At 60.3% G+C, this 23,403-nt stretch overlaps 2 protein-coding genes and 1 long non-coding RNA gene across 5 annotated transcripts in view; 2 read left to right on the forward strand and 1 right to left on the reverse strand.

Moving 5' to 3' along the window:
• The first annotated feature begins 62 nt into the window (after positions 1–62).
• CHTF18 (chromosome transmission fidelity factor 18) lies at positions 63–8,209 on the forward strand. Of its 2 annotated transcripts, XM_055561491.1 has the most exons (23): positions 63–217; positions 434–628; positions 709–859; positions 998–1,166; positions 1,523–1,615; positions 1,700–1,752; positions 1,881–2,025; positions 2,322–2,531; positions 3,038–3,135; positions 3,409–3,532; positions 3,620–3,771; positions 3,929–4,022; positions 4,260–4,358; positions 4,480–4,610; positions 4,832–5,003; positions 5,522–5,608; positions 5,710–5,934; positions 6,016–6,165; positions 6,255–6,385; positions 7,008–7,152; positions 7,255–7,368; positions 7,690–7,747; positions 7,821–8,209. In XM_055561491.1, the coding sequence occupies exons 1-23, from the start codon at positions 127–129 to the stop codon at positions 7,955–7,957; spliced, it is 3,024 nt and encodes a 1,007-aa protein (XP_055417466.1). In that variant the 5' UTR covers positions 63–126; the 3' UTR covers positions 7,958–8,209. The 2 variants fall into 2 exon arrangements, with proteins under 2 accessions (XP_055417466.1, XP_055417467.1); XM_055561492.1 differs by lacking the exon at positions 5,522–5,608.
• Positions 8,210–8,259: 50 nt separating this feature from the next.
• Positions 8,260–8,642, reverse strand: GNG13 (G protein subunit gamma 13). Its single transcript, XM_055562571.1, has 2 exons — positions 8,545–8,642; positions 8,260–8,365 (listed from the first exon to the last, which is right to left on the reverse strand). The coding sequence occupies exons 1-2, from the start codon at positions 8,640–8,642 to the stop codon at positions 8,260–8,262; spliced, it is 204 nt and encodes a 67-aa protein (XP_055418546.1).
• Positions 8,643–14,719: 6,077 nt separating this feature from the next.
• The window catches only part of LOC129637475 (uncharacterized), a 29,262-nt gene continuing 20,578 nt past the window's right edge, over positions 14,720–23,403 (forward strand). The window contains exons 1-2 of one of the 2 annotated variants that reach the window (XR_008707491.1): positions 14,720–14,777; positions 17,501–17,655. This is a non-coding gene — a long non-coding RNA (uncharacterized LOC129637475). Of the gene's footprint in view, positions 14,898–17,500; positions 17,656–23,403 lie in introns of both variants that reach the window. The other variant, XR_008707489.1, reaches the window with a different exon arrangement.

The raw sequence follows: 23,403 nt of genomic DNA on the forward strand, positions 1-23,403 counted from the left end.
GAGCGCGCCGCCGGGCACGCCGGCCGTTGATTGGTGGCACCGGGTCGCTGGGGGCGGGAGCGGCGCGCGGGGCGCGGGAGGTTTGGAGCCAGGTCCCAGCGGCGGGCGGCTGCGCATCCCGCAGCCATGGAGGACTACGAGCTGGAGCTGTACGGCGTCGAGGACGATTTCGACAGCCAATTCGCGGCCGAGCTCGAGGTGCTGGCCGAGCTGGAAGGTAGGCGCGAGTATCGCCGCGGCCTCGTCCCAGGTAGCTCGACGGAAGCCTGGCCCTCCCGGGGAGTCCAGGAGGGCTGCTCCGAGGGCCGCGCAGGGGAGAGGCCGCAACCCCCTTGGAGAGAGCACGGCCTTGCAGCGGCGCCGGCCGCGGGGGCTGTGGCTGTGTGTGCAGACGAGCTGCTCTGGATGACTGCTATGGGCTTTCCTTCCGCAGGGACTGCCGCCCTGTCGCCTTCCAGGGACCCCCGGCCCACTGTGGGTCGGCCCCGCCTGACGTTCGAGGAGGCAATTGCTGGAGGGGACGCTGCCATTCACTGTTCTCCAGGCGGACCTCCAAGGAACAGCAAGGGCAGTGTCAGGAAGAGGCATCTGGCTCCTGACATCCAGGGCGACAGATCCCTGCCCCCTAGTACGTTTTTGGGGCCCAGAGCATAGGGGTGGGGTGCGAGGCTGGGGAAGGTCCTCTATTCCTTCCATGTGTCTCCCCAGCTCCCCACATCAAACGGTCCAGACTGCAGGCTGTCAGGAGACTGAACTTTAGGTCGGAGGAGATGGAAGAGATGACACCTCCTGATTCCCCGACTCTGAACATCACTCCCCCACCAAGTCCCGAGATACCTGATGAGCTGTTGGGCGAAGGGTGTGTAACTTGGGGCAGAGGCGTCTCCAGGGGCATTGGAAGGATCCCATTCCTCCAACAAACGCTTGGGGCCTGGGGCAGGGCTGGGTCCATGGCTCTTCCCTGAGTATCCCCATAACAATCGTGGTTCCCTCCCAGGCCCTTAGACTCTGGGGCTGATGCGGGTCTCACTCAGGCCTCGCTAGCCACCCGCAATTCTGTTTTGCGGCGGCCCCCAGTCTTGGAAGACTACGTCAATGTGACCTCCACGGGCGGCGACCGGGCCTTTCTGGTGCTTCGGGCTGACCCAGTGGGCACTGGGGTGCAGGTGGGTGCTGTGTAGCCACGAGCCGGTACATGGACCTCATATGCTCACTATGACTCCGGGTACCCTTCTAGAGGTCACCCTGCCTCTGGTCTTGTATTCGGGAAGGCCACCTTCTTTCTCCTCCTCCTTCTCCATCTTTTCTCCCCTCTTTCTTCTCTTTTTTTCTACCTTTTCCTTCATCCTTCTCCTTAGATCTGCTGCCATCCCAGTGACCCCCTTGGGGTCTGTGGCTAGAAGGGGCTCCTTGTGGCTGTGGATGCTAGGGAATGCCACATGGATCCCTGAGCACCGTTGGGAGGGAGCTGTGGCAACCCCATAACTAGAAGGGAGTGACTGCTGCCCGCTTTCCCCCACAGAGCCCTTTCCGTGACACCCGGTGGCGTGGCCGTGGCCAGTTGGACCTGCTGGGCATGCCCTTCGCCTCCCTGAAGGAGAAGGTCGACAGCGAGGTGGGGGCTGTTGGGGTTTCCTGGGAGGGAAGGAGTGGCTCCTGGGTGACTGGTGGCTGAGCTATTTTGATCTAATTTGCACAGCGGCGGCAGCGACTGCTGGAAGAGGCCCAGCGGCTCTCAGACATGCTGTGCAGGTGACATGGGGGCTCTCCACCCCAGGATCCTCGCTAGTCCTTGGACTGCTGACCCCTAGTGTGCATTCCAGGGGGGTAGTCCCTGCATGGGGTTAAGGCCCAGTGGCTCAGGGTATGATGCTCTCCAGTCTCAGGTCACAGGAGATGGAGGAGGAGACCCAGCCCTCAGAGGCGCCTGAGGAGGAGCCAGCTGACAGCCAAGATGCCTCCCAGCATTGCCTCTGGGTGGATGAGTTTGCACCACAGCGCTATACGGAGCTGCTCAGTGATGACGTGAGGCCTTGTTCTTGCTCAAATGTGACTGGCTTCTTTGTTGCTGAGAGAAAAGAACTCAGGGCCTAATAGGTCCTTGTGTTGCCAGCCCACAGGAGTGTCAGAATTTAGGGAAAGGATTTGATGAGCTTTGTTGGATTGTGTTGGTAGATAAAGAAACTGAGGCCAATTTGGGCCTTTCACTGGTCACTCAGCCTCAGCGTCCCTGCATGTGTCTCTGGGCTTTGAAGAGTAGGGTGACATGAGGGGCAGGCATGAGGAGACCCCCCACCCAGGCCAGGCCTCTCTTTTTTCAGTTCACTAACCGCTGCCTTCTCAAGTGGCTGAAGCTGTGGGACCTAGTGGTGTTTGGCCAAGAGAAGCCTGTCCGGAAGCCTAGGCCCAGTGCAGAACCAGCTCGTGGTGGCAAGGAGGCCACAGCTTCCAGCAAGTGGAAAAGCCACGAACAAGTTCTCGAGGAGATGCTGGAGGCTGAGCTGGACCCAAGTGGGCGGCCCCGGCAGAAGGTGAGTGCACCTGACTGCTCTGCACACATGTCTAATGGCTGTATTCTGGGTGGCTGGTGCCTTTGCAGCCTCTGGGGGCCATGAGGCACATTTACTGCCCCCGAGGCTGTGATGATGTTAATGTCTTGGTGTGGAGTGTCAGCAGTTTGAGCTAGGACTCGAGTCCTTTCTTCTAATGACTTAGACAAAGTCAGCACTGCTTGAAGGGCCCTGCACCTTCCCACAGTGATTACACTGGAACGTGGGTGGGTTTCAGGCGTCAGTCATGGCAGTAACAGCTGTGTCTGTGTCAGATCTCAATGCCACTCACCTAACATGAGCCTTTACTGTTTGTGCCACGAGCAGGCGGGTCTTGTTCTCCTTTGGTGATAGGGGCAGGGCAGGGCAACATCCCCTGGCACTGCACTTTGTGGGATGGGATTTTGTCTCTGGTATTTGGGCCAGGGACTCCCAAAGTCTATGAGGCGGCGTGGGTTGCAGCACATTTTCTCCTGTCCTGGCTGCAGGTGGCACTGCTGTGTGGGCCCCCAGGGCTGGGCAAGACCACCCTGGCCCACGTGATTGCGCGGCACGCTGGGTACTGCGTGGTGGAGATGAATGCGAGGTGAGTGGGGGAAGGCTGGGCCTCCCTCTGTCCTAACGTGTCTGGTCGACTGGGACACAGCCCTGAATGCCTGGTTTGGAGGTGGGGTCTGGTGTCCCAGGTGCATGGCGGTGGCATGGTCCACACCTCAGGGCTCCTGGGACTTGGCGTGCTGTCAGGGGGTGGCCTTGTGTAGTATCTTTGAGTGGTAGGCGTGGGGGCTCTGCCCTGGGGGACCGTCTGGCTGGGGACACTGGCTACCCTGACAGCTGCTACCGGGCCTCCTGGTTCCAGTGATGACCGCAGCCCTGAAGCCTTCCGCACGCGCATCGAGGCGGCCACGCAGATGGAGTCCGTCCTGGGTGCTGGTGGGAGACCCAACTGCCTGGTCATCGACGAGATCGATGGGGCCCCCACGGTGGGCCTCCTGGGTAGGCTGGCAGGTGGGCTGGTCATCCCGCAGTGGGGGGGCTATGATTCACTGCCATCTCCATGTCCCCCCCAGGCTGCCATTAATGTTCTCCTGAGTGTCTTGGATCGCAAGGGCCCACAGCAGGCAGGGCCAGGGGGCCCATCTGTGCCCACAGGCGGGGGGCGGCGGCGCCGGGCAGAGGCGGGGCTCCTGATGAGGCCCATTATCTGCATCTGCAACGACCCGTGAGTGGAGGGGGGCGCCTCGGCTGGGGAGGGGCTTCTGTCGGGTGGGCGGGGTCTCCACTGGGAGGCTTGTTCTTCGCTTCCCACTTCCCTCCCTGCTGGACTCAGGTAGCACCCTGGCCAGGGCCGGCTCACTGTGCATGCCCTGCTTCCGCAGGTTCGCGCCCTCTCTCCGGCAGCTGAAGCAGCAGGCCCTCCTGCTACATTTCCCGCCCACGCTGCCCTCCAGGCTCATGCAGCGGCTCCAGGAGGTCTGTGAGGGTTGCCCTGCCTCCACCACCCGCCTGTGGCCCCCCAGCTACTCCCAGGACGTTGGGTGGAGGTCTTGGGCCAGTTTGTTCTCTGGTTGTGGGTGGTTCCAACGCGCAACCGAGCTCCTTCCGCAGGGCTCTTCGGCCTTTGCTCCCCGTCGGATAGGAGCTGTTTCTAGGGAGGTGGTGGCTACCGGGCAGGGCTCGGGGCACACTCATCCTCCCACCCCTCTGCAGATCTCCCTGCGGCGGGGCATGCGGGCTGACCCTGGCGCTCTGGCGGCCCTCTGTGAGAAGACGGACAACGACATCCGCGCCTGCATCAACGCCCTGCAGGTGGGCAGGTGGCTCTGGGGCAGGGGACGGGGTGGCCAGCGCCCCCTCCACGCCTCCCCTGTGTCCATTTCCTGCTGGAGCTGGGGTCAGCCATCCTCACCCTCCCTGACCCCATGTCCAGTTCCTGCACAGGCGGGGCCAGCGGGAGCTGAGCGTTCAGGCCGTTCAGAGCACGCGCATTGGCCTGAAGGATCAGCGGAAGGGGCTCTTTTCTGTGTGGCAGGAGGTCTTCCAGCTGCCCCGGGCCCAGAGGTAGGCAGGCCAGCCTTGGCCTGGAATGTCCACGATACCCTCGCCCTGGGAAGACAGCCAGCTCTGCCTTTGCTGACGGAGCCGTGGCACCTCGCCCTCCTGTGGCACCTCAGGGTGCCCTAAACATGCACAAGCCGGTGCTACCCGGAGGACGAGGGCGGGTAGGGCTGGGTCTGGGTGACGGGGCAAGGGCTCCACTCCAGCCTCAGCTCCCCCTGCAGGCGCCGTGTGGGTCAGGACTCAACCCTGCCCACTCACATGCTCCTGCTCGGGGACCAGCTCTCGGGCTCGGGGCCCCTCGCTGCCGAGGCGCCCCTGACCACAGCCGCGCAGCGTTTCTACCACATCTTGCACATGGCCGCATCTGCAGGCGAGCACGAGAAGGTGGTCCAGGTAACTGTGCCCCACCTCCAGCCTCGTGGGGGCTGGGGGGCAGGAGGCCCGGTTCTGGCAGCATTTTTCGACCCTGGCCAGCAACTGACTGGGACACGCACGCTTCAGTGGTGCTGAGCCCAAGGAGAAACTGGTGGACCCGGTGCTTGGGAGGCTTCTGAGAGGGAGCAGGGTCAGGCAGGAGGAGGGATGGCTGGCGGGGGTTGTCTGGTGGGATCTCTGTGTCTGCCCTTTGGGAAGTAGCTAAAGGGCCCGGCAGTGGCAGGAGGGGCTGGATTCCAGATGTGCAGGTGGGGTGGAGAGCAGGTGGCAGGCCCCCCTACCCCCACCCCCGGGAAGCCTGGTGTAAGCTGCCTCCCTGGCTAAGCAGCTTTGGATTAGCAGCTGGGGATCCTTGCAAATCCGGAAAACCACTATGTGGAGGGCAGCGTGGTGGCTGGAGGGGAGGGACTCCCACGTGGAACGTGTGTAGGCTCTGTGCCCTTGACCCTGGTGGACAGAGCTTCCCTCTCCTTTAGGAGGTGACTGGGTCAGACGAGTGGGGGCAGCAGGCTAGGCCTTTCTGGCCCCCTCATGGCCCTGTGGCCACTCGCTGCAGCTTACAGGTTGGTGGGAGGGGAAGGTCCCCCCAGGGTGGCGCTTGTGCTGTGGGTGGGCTCCATGAGGCTGGAGGGCCTCAGGGACTGGCCCGTCCACCTGCCTTCAGGGCCTGTTCGACAACTTCCTGCGGATGAGGCTACGGGACTCCAGCCTGGGCGCCGTGTGCACTGCCCTTGACTGGCTGGCCTTTGACGACCTGCTGGGCCGGGCCGCCCTCCACGGCCAGAGCTTCCAGCTGATGCGCTACCTGCCCTTCCTGCTCCCGGCCTTCCACCTCCTCTTCGCTTCCAGCCACGTGCCACGGATCACCTTCCCCAGCAGCCAGCAGGAGGTACGGCCTGTGCCTTGCCCGGGGCCAGGGTCTAGCCCTGGGGTCCTGGGTGACTTGGTCCTTGTCCGCCCTCCACCCCAGGCCCAGAATCGCATGAACCAGACACAGAACCTGATCCAGACGCTGGTGTCGGGCATCACGCCAGCCACCCGCAGCCGGGCTGCACCGCAGGCACTCATCCTAGACACCCTCTGTCTGCTTCTGGACATCCTCACGCCCAAGCTGCGCCCAGTGAGTGCCTGGCCTGGCAGTGCCGGGCCCGGGAGGGGCGTGCCTCCTGGGGCGGGTGGGGCCTGGCTCAGTGCCCTGCTGGCCCACAGGTGAGCACGCAGCTGTACAGCGCCCGAGAGAAGCAGCAGCTGGCCAGCCTGGTAGGCACCATGCTCGCCTACAGCCTCACCTACCGCCAGGACCGCACGCCCGACGGGCAGTACATCTACAGGCTGGAGCCGTGAGTCTGCGCAGCACCTGGGCTGGGGGTGCTGGGCTCCAGGTGCCACAGCGATTGCTCGGCCAGAGTCTGAAGGCATGGTGTGAGCCTCAGGTCTCTTGTTGAAGGCCGGGGGAGTCAGGTCTAGCTCATTCCTTGCCCGAATGTGACTGTGCAGTGGAGCCCCCGCTGGGGCCGACCCTGGGACTGGAGGTGTACGTGGAGTCCCTCAGTGCCCGCAGGAGCTGCCCCCAGAGGGCCCTCGAGCTCCACAGGGCTCTGCTCCTCTGTCCCGAGAGGGCCGTGGGGTGGAGCGCTGGCACTAGTGGGGGCCGGATGCAGGCCTTGGGCGGTAATGATGCTCATTCCATGCGCTCAGCCCAGCCTGAGCCCAGGCCCTGCTGTGTGGTGTCAGTTCCTCCTTGGGCAGCCCTCCACCTGCCCATGTGTGGTGTGGGAAACTGAGGCTCAGGGTGGGAATGCCTCTGCTGCTGTGGAGCTGGGGCATAGCAGGGCCAGGCCTGGACCCCGTCCTGCACTCTTGCATCTGCCATATGGGGCCAGAGGTGGTAAGTAGCTCGTGGCCTGTCCCTGCTGACCAGGTGTCCCGGGGCTTGCCTTGCCCCGCTCACCCCAAGAGCAGGAATGTGGAGGAGGTTTGCCACTTTCCCGAGCTGCCCGCCCGCAAGCCCCTCACCTACCAGGCCAAGCAGCTCATTGCCCGCGAGGTGGAAGTGGAGAAGATGCGGCGGATGGAGGCCTCGGCTCGGGCCAGAGATGGCCCCCAGGTGAGCCTCCCCAGGCCCTGGGCAGGGCAGGGCCCTTGGAGAGGATACGAGCCCCGCCGTGGTCCTACCCAGTCAACTGTCACTGTCTGTGACTTCTGGCAGGTGGATGGGGGTCCCCCGGGGGGCTCGGGGGAGAAGGAGCTGCAGCCACCTGCCCCATGCAACCACAAGCAGCGGCTGGAGTGTATCCTGAAGAGAGCCGCCCTGGAGGAACAGGTAGGGGCCGACGTATCAGTGGGAGGCCGTGGGGGCGGCACTGGGGGGCCTGGGCAGGCGACTTTGCAGTGGGCTGGTTCTAAGTCCTGGAGTCCAGCTCCCTGCTGCTCAGCATGATGGCTCTGCCTAGGCCCAGTTCCCACCTGGGCAGCGTGCTGGCACCTCCTGACCTTGGCAGGGAAGAGGTGAGTGTGAGCGTGGTGGAGGGTGCATGCAGAGAGGCTCAGCAGGAGTGGGCCATGGCCTCTGGGCCCTTTCCCCAGGTAGGGCTAGTCCGCTAGAGCTCAGTCCCCATGAACCTGACCAGCCTGTCTCCTTCAGCCTGAGAGGGACTTCTTCGGTCGTGTGGTTGTCAAGAGAGCAGCAGCCCCGAGCACAGGTGTGTATGGAGGGGTGGGCGGTGGAGGGACTGGCCGGAGTCAGGTGGAAGAATGACTGTGTGGCCCCCGCAGGGCACGAGGCCCCAGAGACTGACACAGCTGAGCGGCGTGTGGGCACTGCAGTGGGCAGGAGTGACGTGTGGTTCCGTTTCAAGGAGGGCGTCTCCAATGCTGTGCGGCGCAGCCTGTACATCAGAGACTTGCTCTAGGGGGCATGGTGAGCCCCTGGAGCCTGGGCGGCCACCCTGGGCTGTACTGGACACCCCGACCCATGCTGGACGTCCCCAGGGCGTATGCTGGACACCCTAGTCCATGTTGGACCCTCTGGGGTCACGCTAGACACCCTGGACTACACCAGATATCCCCTGATACACACCGGCTACCTAGGTGTTGCTTTCTCTCTCCTAGAAAGTGTACAAAAGCACCAGCATTCTCCCAAAGTCTTTATAAAACTCACACCTTTACAGAGGCGTCCACTTTACAGGGAGGCGTGAGTCTGGGCCGCGGGGGCTCACAGGATGGCGCACTTGCCCCTCTCCACCCATGGGTTGTTCTTCATCAGGTCGGGGTTCAGGAAGGGGTCCTTGGGAATCCCTTCCTCGATCCACTTGAGGAGCCTGTGGTGGGGAGGGTGGGTGAGCACGTGGGCTTCTGGCCCCCGGAGTGCTGCCTGGTGGCAGTGCGTGGGGGTGTGGTCTTGGCTCATACAAATGAGCACAGGGCAGGGAAATGAGACACAAATCTTGCCAGCCTGGGGGGTGTGGCCGCGGCTCCGCAGGGTGTCCTGGGGACTCACTCAGGGATGGTCTTAGACGACATCTCCCTCTTGAAAGCCAACTGGTACTTGAGGCTCTCGACTTCCTTCTTCATCTGGGGCACGTCCCACTCCTCCATGGCGTCGGGGGCTTCAGAAGTGGCCAGCCTGGGGCTGGGGAGTATGGGGCAAGCCACAGAGCCAGGGGCTGCCAGCCTGCAGTCACCCTCCTGATGCACCCTCCCTCTGGTGAGCACCCCCCACAGAAAGGGACACCCGCTCACTGCCTGGGGAGTCCCCACGGCCTCCGCCACCCACCAGGGAACAGGGCTGGGGCTGAGGCCACAGTAATCAGGCCCCACGTGCCTGCCCCCCACCTCCCACGGGGCTCATTAACTGCCGAGAAAACTTTCCATGCTTAGCTCTGCACCCCTACCTGCCATTGAAGCCTCACCTTGGCTGGGCCTCTGGGTTGGAGAGGGGAGGGGCAGTGTCCTGCCAACAGCAGGACAGGTCAGGTCCCTGACCCTTCAAGTGCAGGACCCATTTCCCATCGCAGAAGACCTTTGTGTCAGGGGCTGGGCACATACACACACACCCCTCCCCCTTGCTTTGCATGGGCAAAGCCCACCCGGAGGGCAGGTTAATCCAGGGGCCAGGAGGGTGGGGCTGCTATTTGCATCTCTGCCCAGGGGGTGGGCTGAGGCACGTGCTGGGGTCTTGGAGTCACGGGCTGCCCAGCTGGTCCAGGACTCGGGCCCCTGCAGCCTCCAGTTTGCTGCCTTGCACCTCCTCCAACTTGCCTGACTGCCGGGCCACCCGGCAGAGCACAGGTTCAGACTCCAGACCCGGCCAGCAAGTGAAGGGAGGCAAGGCTGTTCCTTGCCTCCCCCTGCTCCAGCCTGCTCGGGGGCCCAGGGAGCCCCTGGCTGTCCCCCAACCCCTGCCCCCATCACCGAAGCTGGGAACCAAGGGACGGGCTTCCTTGACCTGGGAAGCGTGGGCAGGGGCTGCCAGGAGTGTGACACTGCCTACTTCAGGGTGCGGAAAGGGCTCCTGGAAGGGTCTACCAGGAGGGAGTGAGACTGGGGAAGTAGCGATGCTCTGGGGGGTAGCCAGTGGGGGCGAGCAGGGGCTTCCTCCCAGAGACCCCGAGTTCCAGCACCCCACCCGGCAGCGCAGGTTCTCACATTCATGTGGGTGCATCCCCCCGCGCCCCAGCTAGGGGGGGTGGCAGCCGGGTCCGCAGCCCCCGAGCCCCGCTGCCTAGCCCGCCGCGCACCCCCGGCCTTGGCGCACAGCGCTCGCTTGCTCGGTAGGCACTGCGGGTGGGCGGCGCGTGCGGACGCCGTTCCCCTCGCAGCCAGCTGTTCCCCTCGCAGCCAGCCGGCGGATGGAGGGTTCTCCCCCGGTCTGGCCGGCCCCTTGGGACAGGAGGACGCCCGAAGACAGATAGGCAAGGGCGCCTCAGGGGTTGGGGGGTCGTCCGGGTCAGCCCAGTGGGACCTGGGCAGGCCCCAGAGTCTGCTCAGCACAGGGGCGAGCTCCCGAGACCTACCTTGGACGGCGACCGCGAGGACAGAGATGACGAGGGCCACGGGATGGCGAGGACGAGTGATGGGCGAGCGAGCCAGGCAAAGCCTGGGCAGGTGCCCCGCCCATCCCGCCACCTGGGCCAGGCCCGGGCACCGCCCCCACCCTCTGCCCGCCCTCCTGGGGGGCTGGGCTGACCCTGGGGAGCTGGCTTCACCAGGCACACTCTGCCAGCCTTTGGGGGGTGGGAGGTGCAGCTGGGAGCAGTGTAGGCTCGGCTCTGGCCCTGGGCGAGGTGTCCTCCGGCTGGGCTGGGTGGGCTTGCAGGCTGCCACGTGGTGCAGAACCGAAGACCATCAGCCGGTAGATCGCACCCCAGACCCTAGTGCTCCTCATGGGCTGGAGTCTCCAGGCCGGGATACCGCCCCCACCCCCACTCCCAGCCTCCGCAGTGTCCACTGACAGGCCCAGGGCTGACCCACCACAGGCGTGAGCCTACTCTGACCAGGGCACCTGGGTCTGTGTGGAGTTGCTTCCTGCCCTGCATTCCCAGGCCAGCAGTGGGCAGCTGTGGTGGGTGGCAGGGTCCAGTTCACCAACCAGTCCCCTTGGAGGCCAGACCCCATGGCTCCCCACGGCAGCCTGGGCCAGGCCTTTGGCAGGTGCTCCCACTCGGGAGTGGGACAGGCCTGGGGTGCTTCTCGCCCACCTCGGGCCCTGGGCTCTCCCTGCTGTGATCACAGAAAACAAGGTCAGTGGCGCCTGCCTGGCCCTCTCCCACACCAACCTGACAACGGAACAGGAGGCGCTTCTGGAACTGGGGCATGTTAGGAAAACTAGGGATTATTTCTTTATGGATTTATGGGGGGTGGGGGGACTTAGAGCCAAGGGTGCCAGCATCCTCCTCAGGGCAGATGGCCAGCAGTTTTGACCTCACTCCCCGCCCCCACCCCTGGCCTGTTCCTCTGGTGCCCTGTGACTGGGCAGGCACCCTGTTACTCGGGGTGCCTGGGGCTCTCCCGTGGCTGGGGCCCTGCTCACAAGGGGTGGGTGCTCAGGCACAGTGTTGAGTCAGCCCCCAGAACCGGCTCAAGATTTAGACTGAAACCAAGCCAGCCAGTCCCTGCCCCCAGCCATGCCTTCCCCATGGAGGGTGCAGGCAGAATGGGGAACCCAGGACTGTGTTCTGGCCCTGGGAGGAGCCTTGGTGTGACCTGGCAGGGCATGGCCCCTGTGCTCTGCTCTGAGGCCTGCGTCGTGTGATCTCTCCTCCATGGTTCGGAGTGCTCCACTGAGACCACTGCACAGAGGCCTTCATGATGGCACTTGAAAACGCCTGGGTGTCATCACCTCACCAGGATGGCGGGAGCTGTGTGGGGCGTGGGGTCGTGCATTCCCGCTCTGCATGCTGTTTCCTGGCTGTGAGCACCGGCCACACCTGCTGCTCTGTGGACCCTCAGGGTTCAGAAGTGGTCTCTGTGCTGACCCTGGTGACCCCGTGGGACAGAGGCCGTGACTACACGGCAGTCAAGCTGATGTGTGCATGCTTGTGTGAGCCTGTGAAGCTGCTGTCTTTGGTGAAAACTGGGGGACCGGTGCCTCCTATTTCAGCTTCCTGGGAGTTTGGACTTGTCAACCCCAGATCCGCAGAGGGACTGGGTGGGTCTGGAATGAGCAGAGGCCCAGTGGTTTGCGGTGGGGGGAGGATGCTCCAGAAGCAGTGACAGCTGGTGCTCCAGCTGATGCCACCTTGCAGTCACCCAGAGCAGACCCAGGGAGACCAACCGCCTTTCTGAAATTAGCTCCCCTAACTGGGCTGCTGGTGAGAATCAACAGGGCTCCTCGCTGGCCTAGAAACGGCTGTTGCAGGTCCCATGCCCGTAGGGCTCCTGACTGGAGTGGGGACCCGGCTGGGCTCCCAGGGATGTGACGGGTGTGGGGGCAGATGCAGCGAGGCAGGGTCCCTTTGTGCTGGTTCTAGTGCTCAGGACGAGTCAGTGGTGTGTGGGGTGCTCTGACCCACTTTGAATAGGGTCCCCAAGGAGGACGGGGGGCAGGGGCAGGAAACGCCCCAACCCGATAGGACCTGCAGCCTGATTTGGTCCCAGTGCTACTCAGACCTGTGGCCTCGCTAGGCAGGGGCCAGAGATGAGGGCAACCTCTCACTTGGTCTGTTCTGAGTATGCAGAGCATGCTGGTGAAACAGCCACCTGGTGCTGTCAGCTCCCCGCTTGGTCCTCCTGAAACCAGGCTCTCTTCCATGTGGTGCCCCAGCAATGAAATGTGCAGCTGGGGCAGATCTGGCCCCATGTGCTGGCGTGGTGAGGTCCGGTGAGAACACCTCCCCTGTGTCTGCAGCTTCGCTTCGACCTTAGGGGTGGGGTCAGACCCTACACACAACCCTCCCATGGCAACAGGCCTGGTCTCTGGTGAGAAAACTTAAGACAAGTAGTCCATGCTGTAGAACCTAGGCCTGGCAGGAGACCTAGGTGCTGGCAGGCTGGTGGGGACCCAGCCTGCCAGCACCCATCCCAGGGTAGGTGTGAGACCCTCTCGATTACAACAGGCTGACTCCCCTCCTGAGGCCTCAGGGGATGTGCCTGCTTGTCTCCCATCCCTGGAAACAGCTGTCTGAGGTGAACATGGGGATAGGAAGATAAAAAAGAAACTATTTCACCCAGTTAAACAGAGCTCACAAGAAACTAGGTAGTTCTTGGATAATCTTTGAGTGTTTGAAAATGACTTTCAAAAGTAATTTAAGCTCTTAGACTCATGTTTGCAAAATACACAGTAAATGATTCCAGGGAATCACAGGTTGTAAGCATAAGCTGTGAGTCATAAAGTCTCAGGGAATTGACTCTGGTTAAGCAGTTTATTCTAATGGCTCTGCGGTCCACAGGTGACTCTCCTTCCCCGCCTGCTCCAGTCCTCCCATGACATTGGCTCCTGCCAGCATGTGGGTCAGAAAGACGCACGTGGTCTATACCTTGGTGCTGCTGAGGTTCAGGAAGAGGCCCAGGGCCTGCACCTGCCTAAGCACCGAACACTCCAGTGCCCACAGGCCATGGGGGTCCCCTTCTGATGAGGCTAGTGTCACTCAGGGGTCCTGCACATTGCTGGCAAGTCTACTGGTCTGCACCCCCAAAGGGCCTTTCGCCATGAAGGTGGGTGAGTGGGACGAATGCACACGTCGGGCCACCAGTGCGTTGTCACCCAGGCCTGGGCATGGCTCTAGGTTTTCCCTCTCGATCTGCAGCTGCACCCCCAGGTCTGTGCAGCACTGCAGAAAATTCTACCTGATCATGGGGCAGCTATGTGAGTGGAGCTGGGGGTGTGTGGCGGGCCCCCCAATTCTGTCTCACAGCTGCCATAGCCACCCCCCTCCCCTGCCCGGTGGCCAAGTGTTGGTGGGCCTTGCACCTTCAGCAGGTATGCTTCTGGTCCCAAGCGATATGCCCACCATGTAGGGGTGGATGGAAGAGGCTCCTAGAAACAGTTTCAGTGCACAGAGGTTTTCCACAAAAGCAGAGGAGACACTTTAGGGGACGTTGCTGTCAGCTGGGGCTGCCTTCCACAGTAGGGATGATGCCCAGCAGTGCTCACCGCCCAGAGTAGGTCTGATGAACTGGCTGAGCAGGAAACTGAGGCCCCGGGGCTCTGGGCTTGCCCAGGTCTCACCCTCGGTTTTGTGTCCTTCATCTAAAGACTTCCCTCAAACACCTGGAATCCCTGCCATCTGCTCATTTCATCTGAAGCTGCAGAAGCTCTGGTGACTGCAGAGTGCAAGTAACTGAATGGGGACCCTCTACTATCACAAAGATCTATCTCCAGAAAGGACCCCCGTCCTGTGCCAGGGGGCGAGGTCTCCCATGGGGACCGCGGACATCGTTCACCCCTCCCAGGTTCAGCGCAGGGCTCCCTCGCCTGGGCCAGGTCTGCCACTTCTGGATGCAGTCTATGCAGACTGCTCTGCAGAACTTGACACCAGAGTTACAAGGAATCTAGAATTCAACCTCCCTGGGAAGGGTCTGTCATGCGAAACGGTGAAGGACCAAGCCAAAGGGAGTCCACGCAAGAAGCAAACGCGGGAGCGCGTCCTGGACTGCGGAGCTCTCGGGGCGGCACCGGCGGGACGGCTCCGAGGTGTGCGCGGCTCGCTGCTCGGTTTCACAGGACGAATCTGCTCTGGGCTTGGCTTCCGGAGGACCCGGGCGGCGCGGAGCTGCAAGAGGAGCCCACGCACCGCGGGGCCCTGGCTGCTCGGCCGCTGGCAACGCAGGGCAGACTCGGGGGGCTTCCCCTCACGGCCAGGATTAGGACAGGGAACTCGCGACAGACGCCGTTATCAGAAGACGAGGACTCCTAGGACGGAGGCTGACGGCCAGTTTAGCTAAAGAACTTAAGCGAAACAAGTTTCCGGCGTTCTTACTGGTGTTAACATGCGGTGTTTGCCGTGAAGACAGTACCGAGCGGCACCGCGAGGGAAAGCCCGGCAGCAGGCTCCGGGCACCTCCGCTGCTCCGCGATCCCCGCCGTCAACGCTCTTCCACAGCCCGCGGCGCTCGAAGCCCACTGCCGCTTGGGCGATCCCTTCCGGGTCTAAGCGCGGAGGGGGCGGGGCACGCAGGGGGCCTGCCCCCCGGCGAGGGGCGGGGCTTCCGCGGGACGCCGTTCTGCGGGACGCAGCCATCTTGCAACGGGGCGGCGGCGGCGTCCTCTGTGGAGGCGTGGCAGGAACGGAGGTGGCGTTGTCACTTGTCAAGCTCAGGTGTTCCCTTGGCCTGGCTTCTCGGGCTCCTGTTAAGTTATGGCAGGTGACGTTTGAGGTGGCCAGGCATCCCCCTCCCCCCACGGCGGCACTGGTGAGCTAGACCGTCCGCCCGAATCTGTGAAAAAAGGGGAGATGAGCTGTCAGGGTGCCTCTGCCCAACCCATATCCTCCCTCTCAGGTCCCCCACCTCAGGTCCCACCTTTCAGGTCCCCTCCTCAAGTCCCTCCTTAGGTCCCGCCACCTCAGGTCACCCCCTCAGATCCTCCCAAGTCCTCACCCCAGGTCCCCCGTCTCAGGTCTCCCCCTCAGGTCCCCCCCCTCAGGTCTCGCCTTCAGGTCCCCCCCATCAGGTCCCCTCACTCAGGTCTCCCTCTCAGGTTCCCCCCCTCAGGTCTCCCCTTCAGGTCCCCCCCATCAGGTCCCCTCACTCAGGTCTCCCTCTCAGGTTCCCCCCCTCAGGTCTCCCCTTCAGGTCCCCCCCATCAGGTCCCCTCACTCAGGTCTCCCTCTCAGGTTCCCCCCCTCAGGTCTCCCCTTCAGGTCCCCCCCATCAGGTCCCCTCACTCAGGTCTCCCTCTCAGGTTCCCCCCCTCAGGTCTCCCCTTCAGGTCCCCCCCATCAGGTCCCCTCACTCAGGTCTCCCTCTCAGGTTCCCCCCCTCAGGTCTCCCCTTCAGGTCCCCCCCATCAGGTCCCCTCACTCAGGTCTCCCTCTCAGGTTCCCCCCCTCAGGTCTCCCCTTCAGGTCCCCCCCGCTCAGGTCCCCCCTCAGGTCTCCCCCCAGGTCCCCCCCGTCAGGTCCCCCCACTCAGGTCTCCTTCTCAGGTTCCCCCCCTCAGGTCTCCTCCTTCAGGTCCCCCCCTCAGGTCCCCCCTCTCAGATCCCCCCCTTCAGGTCTCCCCCTCAGGTCCCCCCCCTCTGGTCCCCCCTCTAAGATCCCCCCCCTTCAGGTCTCCCCCTTCAGGTCTCCCTCTCAGGTCCCCCCCCTCTGGTCCCCCCTCTAAGATCCCCCCCTTCAGGTCTCCCCCTTCAGGTCTCCCCCTTCAGGTCTCCCTCTCAGGTCCCCCCCCTCAGGTCCCCCCCCTCAGGTCTCCTCACTCAGGTCCCCCCTCAGGTCCCCCCTCTCAGATCCCCCCCTTCAGGTCTCCCCCCTCAGGTCCCCCCCCTCAGGTCTCCCCCTCAGGTCCCCCCCTCAGGTCCCCTCTTCAGGTCTCCCCCTCAGGCCCCCCCCCTCAGGTCTCCCCCTCAGGTCCCCCCTTCAGGTCTCCCCCTCAGGTCCCCCCTCAAGCCCCCCCTCTCAGGTCTCCCCCTCAGGTCCCCCCTGTCAGGTCTCGCCCTCTGGTCTCCCCCTCAGGTCCCCCCTCTCAGATTCCCCCCCCTCAGGTCTCCTCAGGTCCCCCCTCAAGCCCCCCCTCAGGTCCCCCCTCAAGCCCTCCCCTCAGGTCCCCCCAGTCAGGTCTCACCCTCTGGTCTCCCCCTCAGGTCTCCCCCTCAGGTCCCCCCTCAAGCCCTCCCCTCAGGTCCCCCCAGTCAGGTCTCACCCTCTGGTCTCCCCCTCAGGTCTCCCCCTCAGGTCCCTCCTCAAGCCCCCCCCCCTCAGGTCTCGCCCTCTGGTCTCCCCCTCAGGTCCCCCTGTCAGGTCTCGCCCTCTGGTCCCCCCCTCAGGTCTCCCCCTCAGGACCCCCTCTCAGATTCCCCCCTTCAGGTCTCCTCACTCAGGTCCTCCCTCTCAGGTCCCCACCCCTCAGGTCCCCCCATCTCAGGTCCCCCCCTCAGGTCTCCCCCGTCAGGTGCCCCCTCCCAGGTCGCCTCCTCAGATTCCCCTCTCAGGTCCTCCCCCTAGGGTCCACCTCTCTCAGGTGCCCCAACTCAGATCCCCTTTCAGGTCCCCCCCGTCAGGTCTCGCCCTCTGGTCCCCCCCTCAGGTCCCCCTGTCAGGTCTCGCCCTCTGGTCCCCCCCTCAGGTCCCCCCCTCAGGTCTCCCCCTCAGGACCCCCTCTCAGATCCCCCCCTTCAGGTCTCCTCACTCAGGTCCCCCCCTCAGGTCTCCTCACTCAGGTCCCCCCCTCAGGTCTCCTCACTCAGGTCCTCCCTCTCAGGTCCCCACCCCTCAGGTCCCCCCATCTCAGGTTCCCCCCCTCAGGTCTCCCCCGTCAGGTGCCCCCTCCCAGGTCGCCTCCTCAGATTCCCCTCTCAGGTCCTCCCCCTAGGGTCCACCTCTCTCAGGTGCCCCAACTCAGATCCCCTTTCAGGTACCCCCCTCAGGTCCACCCCTCTTAGATTCCCCCTCTCAGGTCTCCCCCTGAGATACCCCAACTCAGTTACCCCAACTCAGGTCTCCCCTCTCAGGTCTCCCCTCAGGTATCCCCTTCAGGTCCCCTCTGTCAAGTTCACCCTCTCAAGACCCACCACCTCAGATCCCCCCTCCGTCAGGCCCTCCCCCTCAAGTCCACCCGTCTCAGGTCTCCCCATGCAGATACCCGCTCTTAGGCCCTCCCTCAGGTCTCTCCCCTCATGTCCCCACCCATCAGGTCCCCCCTTCTCAGATCAGCCCCTCCTGTCAGGTACTCCCCCTCAGGTGCCCCCTCTCAGTTCCCCCCTCAAACCTCCTCACCTAGGTCCCCTCTCAAGGGACACCCTCCCTCCTAAAGGGCTGTTCTGGACACCTGAGTGAGCCATGTGATTATTGTTCCAGGTGAATTTTGAGGTGTGCCATGGAACTGGACACCAGGCAGTTTTTGAAAAACTAACAGGCTGGGCAGACAGGCGACAGGGGACAAAGCTTGTCTTCCATCGTGACTCAGTAAGGACTTTGGGCACTGTCCTGATGGCCTGTGGCTTGGACAGCAAGTAAGCCAGGATTGTAGGGAGGGGGAGGGGTGTGTTGGAGACAAAATCCAGTGAATCAAGGCACAGCAGCTGTAAAGCCTGGTCTCCTGGGATCTACATCCAGTCTTGCCCCACCACCGTCTCCATTGGGAATGGTTGTGGGGTCTGGGGGTGGAGGCCAGGGGTGCTGCTCAACACCCACGGGGGTGGGGGTCCACCACCGCCCTATCTTGGTGAGTCCTTGAGGCCCCCCTCTCCTTGTTTCTCCACAGCCTCTCCCTCCTCGAGCCCCCTGGCCTGGTCCTGGGCAGGGCCTGGGTTGTGCAGATGGCCAAGTTCCACTTTTGTCCATCTCTAATGGGCAAATGCACCAATGGCAGCACACGGCAAGAGGTGCTCCCTGTGGTATCTGGAGGTCCTGAGCAGTTCTTGGGCTGAGGTCTGTGGAGCTAGGTCTTTGGAGCTGGATCTCAGAGGAAGATCCCAGAAGCCCTGCCAAGACACAGTTTCATGTTGCATTTCACCTGAATTCCAAAAAAGCAGCTCCTGAAGTCCCATTACTGTGTGGTGGTGTCAGGCCATTCCATCTTCAGCTGGCGGCTCACCCATGTCCCCTGCCTGGCCTCTGCCACTAGGTGGAGCCACAGGCCTACCCAATTGCTTCCCCAAGTTGCAAACGCCAGACCTGCCTTTCAAATTTAGCGTCAGGACTCTTCAACTCTCCTAAATTTTTCAAGTTTCTGTTACATGGTGACATCTAGGGGTATTTAGAAACAAAAACAGAGCAGCTGTTACACTTAGGACTTTCACTTAAAACCAGTGATGATAAATCCAGTGCATGTAAACATCACAGTTTAAAGAAAAACAGCTTTATTTTCCCATCATTGGTGCAGATCCCTTAGAAGAGCTAGGTTATAACTACGTGGCCAACTCAAGTTCTTTCTGCTGTTCTGTCCACATTGATTTGCTGCTTTGTAATTCTTTTTGTTGAAAGATAAGGAAGGTCAAACATAAAATATTTAATGTAATTTTATGAGGATAAACAAGCTTGCAGAAACCTGGTTTGTAATCAAGGTTACTCTGCCCCGTCAGTCTTGCTGAGGCTCAGATATTCGGGGTTCTCAGAGGACAGTGTCTGTGTTAGAGACTGGGTGATTGCGAGGGTCCCAGTCCTTTCAACTTTCAGGGTCTGAGGAGAGACTGGGCTGCTGTGATTACGGGGGCATCTTGCTACTTAAAAAAAGGTAATTAATAGACTGTAACTTTTTTAAGAGCACTTTTAGGCTTACAGAAAAACAAAGTAGAAAGGATGGTGTCCCTGTGTGCCCCCTGCCCTTCGCATCCCTTGTTGCTAGCCTCTACTCGTTACAGTTATGAACCAACCCCAGCACAGTGTTAGGTGGCATCCTCTTCCTGCAGCAGGTCCCCTGTCATGTGTGGTCCTTGCATCTCCCGGGCTCCCCTGGAATAGGGTCTTTGACTTAGTTTTGACTGCCTTGGCCATTCTGAGGTGCGCTGGTCAGGGATTTTGCAGGATGCCCCTCACCTGGGGTTTGTTGGATGTTTTTCTCTTGGTTGGGCAAGGAGATGGTGACTGCTGCTCGGATCATGACCTTCTGTACATCCTGCTTCCTTCTCCTGAGATTAAGAGGGCCTGGAGGCACAGAACAGGGTCCTTCCTGTCCTCAAAGGGAGAAGGAGGGGGAAAGGGGCAAGTGCTTGAGGGGATGGCAACGGGGGCCAGGAGAGCACGCGGTGTCGGAGAGGCAGCAACAACAAAGCAGGGCTGAGGGAACTGGCCTGACACCCTTGAGCACCTAGTGGAGCACCTGGTGAGGAGCCCTGCAGCTGCTCGCGCCTGAGGCCTCATTTCAGAGAGAGCCAAGACTCTGCTTGGTGAGGGGCTCCTTGGTCACAGTGGTTGGGCTCTGTCTGGGCAGCACATGTTCTCCCAGCTTGGTTCCCTGGATCCATTGGGCAAACAGCCTGCTCTCTCCCTGCCGGGCTTGGCCTCAGGTGAGCTAGTAGGATTGTGAGTTCAGGCTGCTGTCTCTTCAGAACACCCCCTTTAGCTTTTCTGGGAGTTCTCCCTCTGGCCTCAGGGCCTTGAGCTACTGCCTTCATCTGCTTTGCCCTTTAGGGTCCACGTGTGGATTTGTGTTAGTTGTGGGTGACCAGCTCCTGCTGAGGGGCTTGAGGCTCCATGGGGAGCAGGCAGGAGAGGGTGAGAGGGAGCGTGGGTGTGCGCACAGACGAGGCAGTGACTGCAGGGCTGGCAGACACTCTGGGCTGAGTGGGTTGGGCTGGATTGGGGGGTGGGGGCGCCCCTGAAGGTCATCCCTGTCGCCTCCCCAGTGCTTGGGGTGGAAGTGGCTTGGAATCACATGGCCATCTGGTCCTTACCCCTCACTGTGCTGGTGACAACTGGTTTGTGGAAAAGCCTGTTTCCTAGAAAAAGTGCCTTTGGTTCCATTCTTCACTGACACATCCTTACTGAGTGAGGATGCTGAGTGAGGATCAAGGCTCCTGTCTTTTCATAAATGTTTTTGGTGAGTCTCTGTTTCCCATTGTCCCTCAGACACAGCTGATGGGCAGTCTTCCCATTTGTAGGACTCGCTTAGGCAGCCCCCTGCCCTGGACATCAGGATGTGGTCGAAGAGGTTCCTGCTGCCTTTGACAGTCTCTTGACTGACCGCTTTTTTTCAGTTGGCTCACAGCTTCTTCCAGACCCTCCACCTGTGTGCACCCCCCTGCCCCATGGCCTCCCCATCTGAGGAATCTGATAGCATTTAAAGCAGAAACACAACCAGCCCTACCCCCAGAAATTGAATTTTTTGTCATTTATCTTCAGAAAAGCACACCAAATGTTGAGTGTGGGTCACCTGGATTGCTTCAACTGTGGGTGAACAACCAGAAGTTCCCATTTTAATATCCACATGCCACCTTTCTCCCTTCCTAATGGGGGTCAGAGGTGCTTTGTGCATGACAGAGACCACCCCATTTCACTGCTTGAGAGCTCAGAGCTCTGTGTGTCAGAAACAGAGGGAGGGGGGCTTCCCTCCTGGTCCAGTGGTTAAAAATATGCCTTGCATGCAGAGGACGCCTCGGGAATATCCCACATGCCACAGGGCAACTAAACCTGTGGGCCACAGCTCTTGAGCCCTTGCCCTAGGGCCTGAGCTCTGCAACAAGAGAAGCCACTGCGATGAGAAGCCTGTGCAGCACAACGGGAGAGTAGCCCCTGCCCGCTGCAACTAAAGAAAGCCTGTGCAAAGTGATGAAGACCCAGTACAACCAAAAAAAAGAAAAAAAGAAACAGTTAAGAGAAAGGAAAGCAGCATGGCCCTCTGCTGACTTTCTCCCATGAGTCTGGGAGTTGGACTGATGTTTGGTCTAACTGACATTTAGGGAATGGGTCTTATTTTGGAGCCAGACTGCTGGGGTTGACATTCTGCTGTTGTCCCCTCCCATTTTGTGTGGCTTCAGCTTTTCTGTGCCATGGTTTCTTCCCTTGTGAACTGAGGTTAACCCCACAGGGTGTGAGGATTAGATAAATTGGTACATTAAAAGGGCTAGTGGTCAGTGCTTGGTAAATGTGAGCCCAAGGTGATTTTGATGGTGGTGGTTTTGGTTATGATAATGGTGATGATGATGGTGGGGATGATGGTGGTGATGGTGATGGTAGTTCTGGTAAGGATGGTGATGGTGGTGGTGATGATGAAGGTGGTATTTGTGATGATGGTCATGGTGATGATGGTAGTGATTTTGTTAATGGACCTCACAGCTTTGACTGGGTCTACTGCTAACTGCTGGGACCCAGCTCGAGGATGCCAGACCCCCATCCCATAGAACCAGTTCTAGCTCCACTCTTTCCAGCCACTTGACTTTGACTGTGGAGACATGTGGGACATTCTGTTTCATCTCCTTAGAGTAATTTTTCTCATATTAGAAAAGAAACACGTATACAGGAACACAATGGGTCCCATGTAAAAACAAACAAGATTTGTGTAAACTCAAATGTCAAAACATAATTCAGAGGATTATGAAAGGACTCACTGCTTGGTATTTTTTTGGTCTTTTTTGGTGTCCCAGTACATACTGAATTGACAAAATATTTGGGTCATAGACATTTCTAAGCACAGGTCTTATGTAGGAACTTAAGCATGCTTGTGTCTATATTTTGTTGGAAAAGGAGGGGAATTTATTCAGTTTATTCCCAGTGGAAAAAACTCTGATACATCAGGACAGAATTCTTGCCTTTTGCTGTTGTTGCAAAACTTTATCACATCCTCTGAACACAACCATGGTTTCACTGGAAGAGTAAACCCTGGAGAGATGGGGTGCTGGAGGTGAGTGGGGGCGGGGGTGGTACATGTGAGCCACTCAGCAGCATCGGTGTAGCCAGGGTTCCAGGAAGCAGCCCGCTGAAGGGTTTCTGTCAGAGGGTGTTCTTGTGACCTGTACTTGAGCATCGTGGACCAGGGGTCACTGGCCTGGCCTGGAGGGGAGGCTTTGGTGTGTCCTCTTCCTTGGCACCCCCTTCCTTGGCTCTGTCGGTGACTTCCTGGTGTGAGGACCCAACACCATTCATCTCCTCTGCTCCCCAGTGGGCTCCCAGGTTGCCAGGCGGGGGGGGCCACACTCCCCTCTTGACTCCTTCATCCAGTGTATGTTCTAATCAGCTTCATGTGGGAGATCAAGCAGCCCTTAAAGGATCTTCTGTACCTGGCTTTGGAGGGAAAAGCAGATGGCCCACACAGCAGCGACTCTTGCTGACCCAGGGGACTTGGTTGGTGCTGGGTGACAGGGTGAACATGTGTGGTCATGGGTCATGAAGGGGATCAGGATGTGCCATGACAAAAATACAGCACCTTGGGGACTTTCCTGGTGGTCCAGTGGTTAAGACTCTGCGCTCCCAATGCAGGGCGCTGGGGTTCGATCCCTGGCCAGGGAACTAGATCCTACATGGCAGCTAAAGATCCTGCATGCAGCAGCTAGCACCCAGTGAAGCCAAATCATTTTTTAAATTTCAAATAAAGATTTTATAAAACTTAAAAAAATTAAAATAGCATTAACAAAACAAAACAGTACAAAATACAGCACCTTGATGTGAAGTTTATTTTGAGCTGAAGGCATGCAAGAATCAACAGATGCATAAAGAGGGCTTTTTGGAGCGTCCCTCATCTGACTAAGAGCAGCTTCTGGGAAGTCAGGCAGTGGTAAATTCCTTCTGTGGGGGGTCTGCTCCCAGGGGACACTGGGAATACGTTCTATCCCAAGTCCCTTCTAGGGGACATTATCACATACTTTGTTACGTTTCGATTATTCTCTTAAAACCCATTTGTCTTTCCTGAAGAGATTTGCTTTTCCTGTAAGAGGGCTTTTCTCCCGGCTCCCTTTCCCCTATTAAGTTAGGTATATAAGCATCTAATTGAAACCATTTATAGAGCCAGCTACTCTTCTGGGCTCCCATGTGCATACAAATGAACTTGTTCTTCTGTTAATCTGTTGTCAGTTCAGTCCACACACCTTGGTTACTACCCTACAGCTTCCTTCACCACAGAGGCTCCCTGACTTGGCCAGACCTGGGGGTGAGGTGAGGCGATGGGGGTGGAGGGGGCCAGAGCCAGGACTGAGGAGCCCCACGCCCTCCTTCTGCCCCTGCTCCACTCCCCTTGTGTGTGATATGCACAGAAACTCACCAGTTAGTGGGAAGGTCAGACAGGTGATGGCTTTCATCAGAAACAGAAACACTGTCAGGTGGGAAGG

Source organism: Bubalus kerabau, chromosome 23, assembly GCF_029407905.1.
Source record: "Bubalus kerabau isolate K-KA32 ecotype Philippines breed swamp buffalo chromosome 23, PCC_UOA_SB_1v2, whole genome shotgun sequence".
NCBI lineage: Eukaryota > Metazoa > Chordata > Mammalia > Artiodactyla > Bovidae > Bubalus > Bubalus kerabau.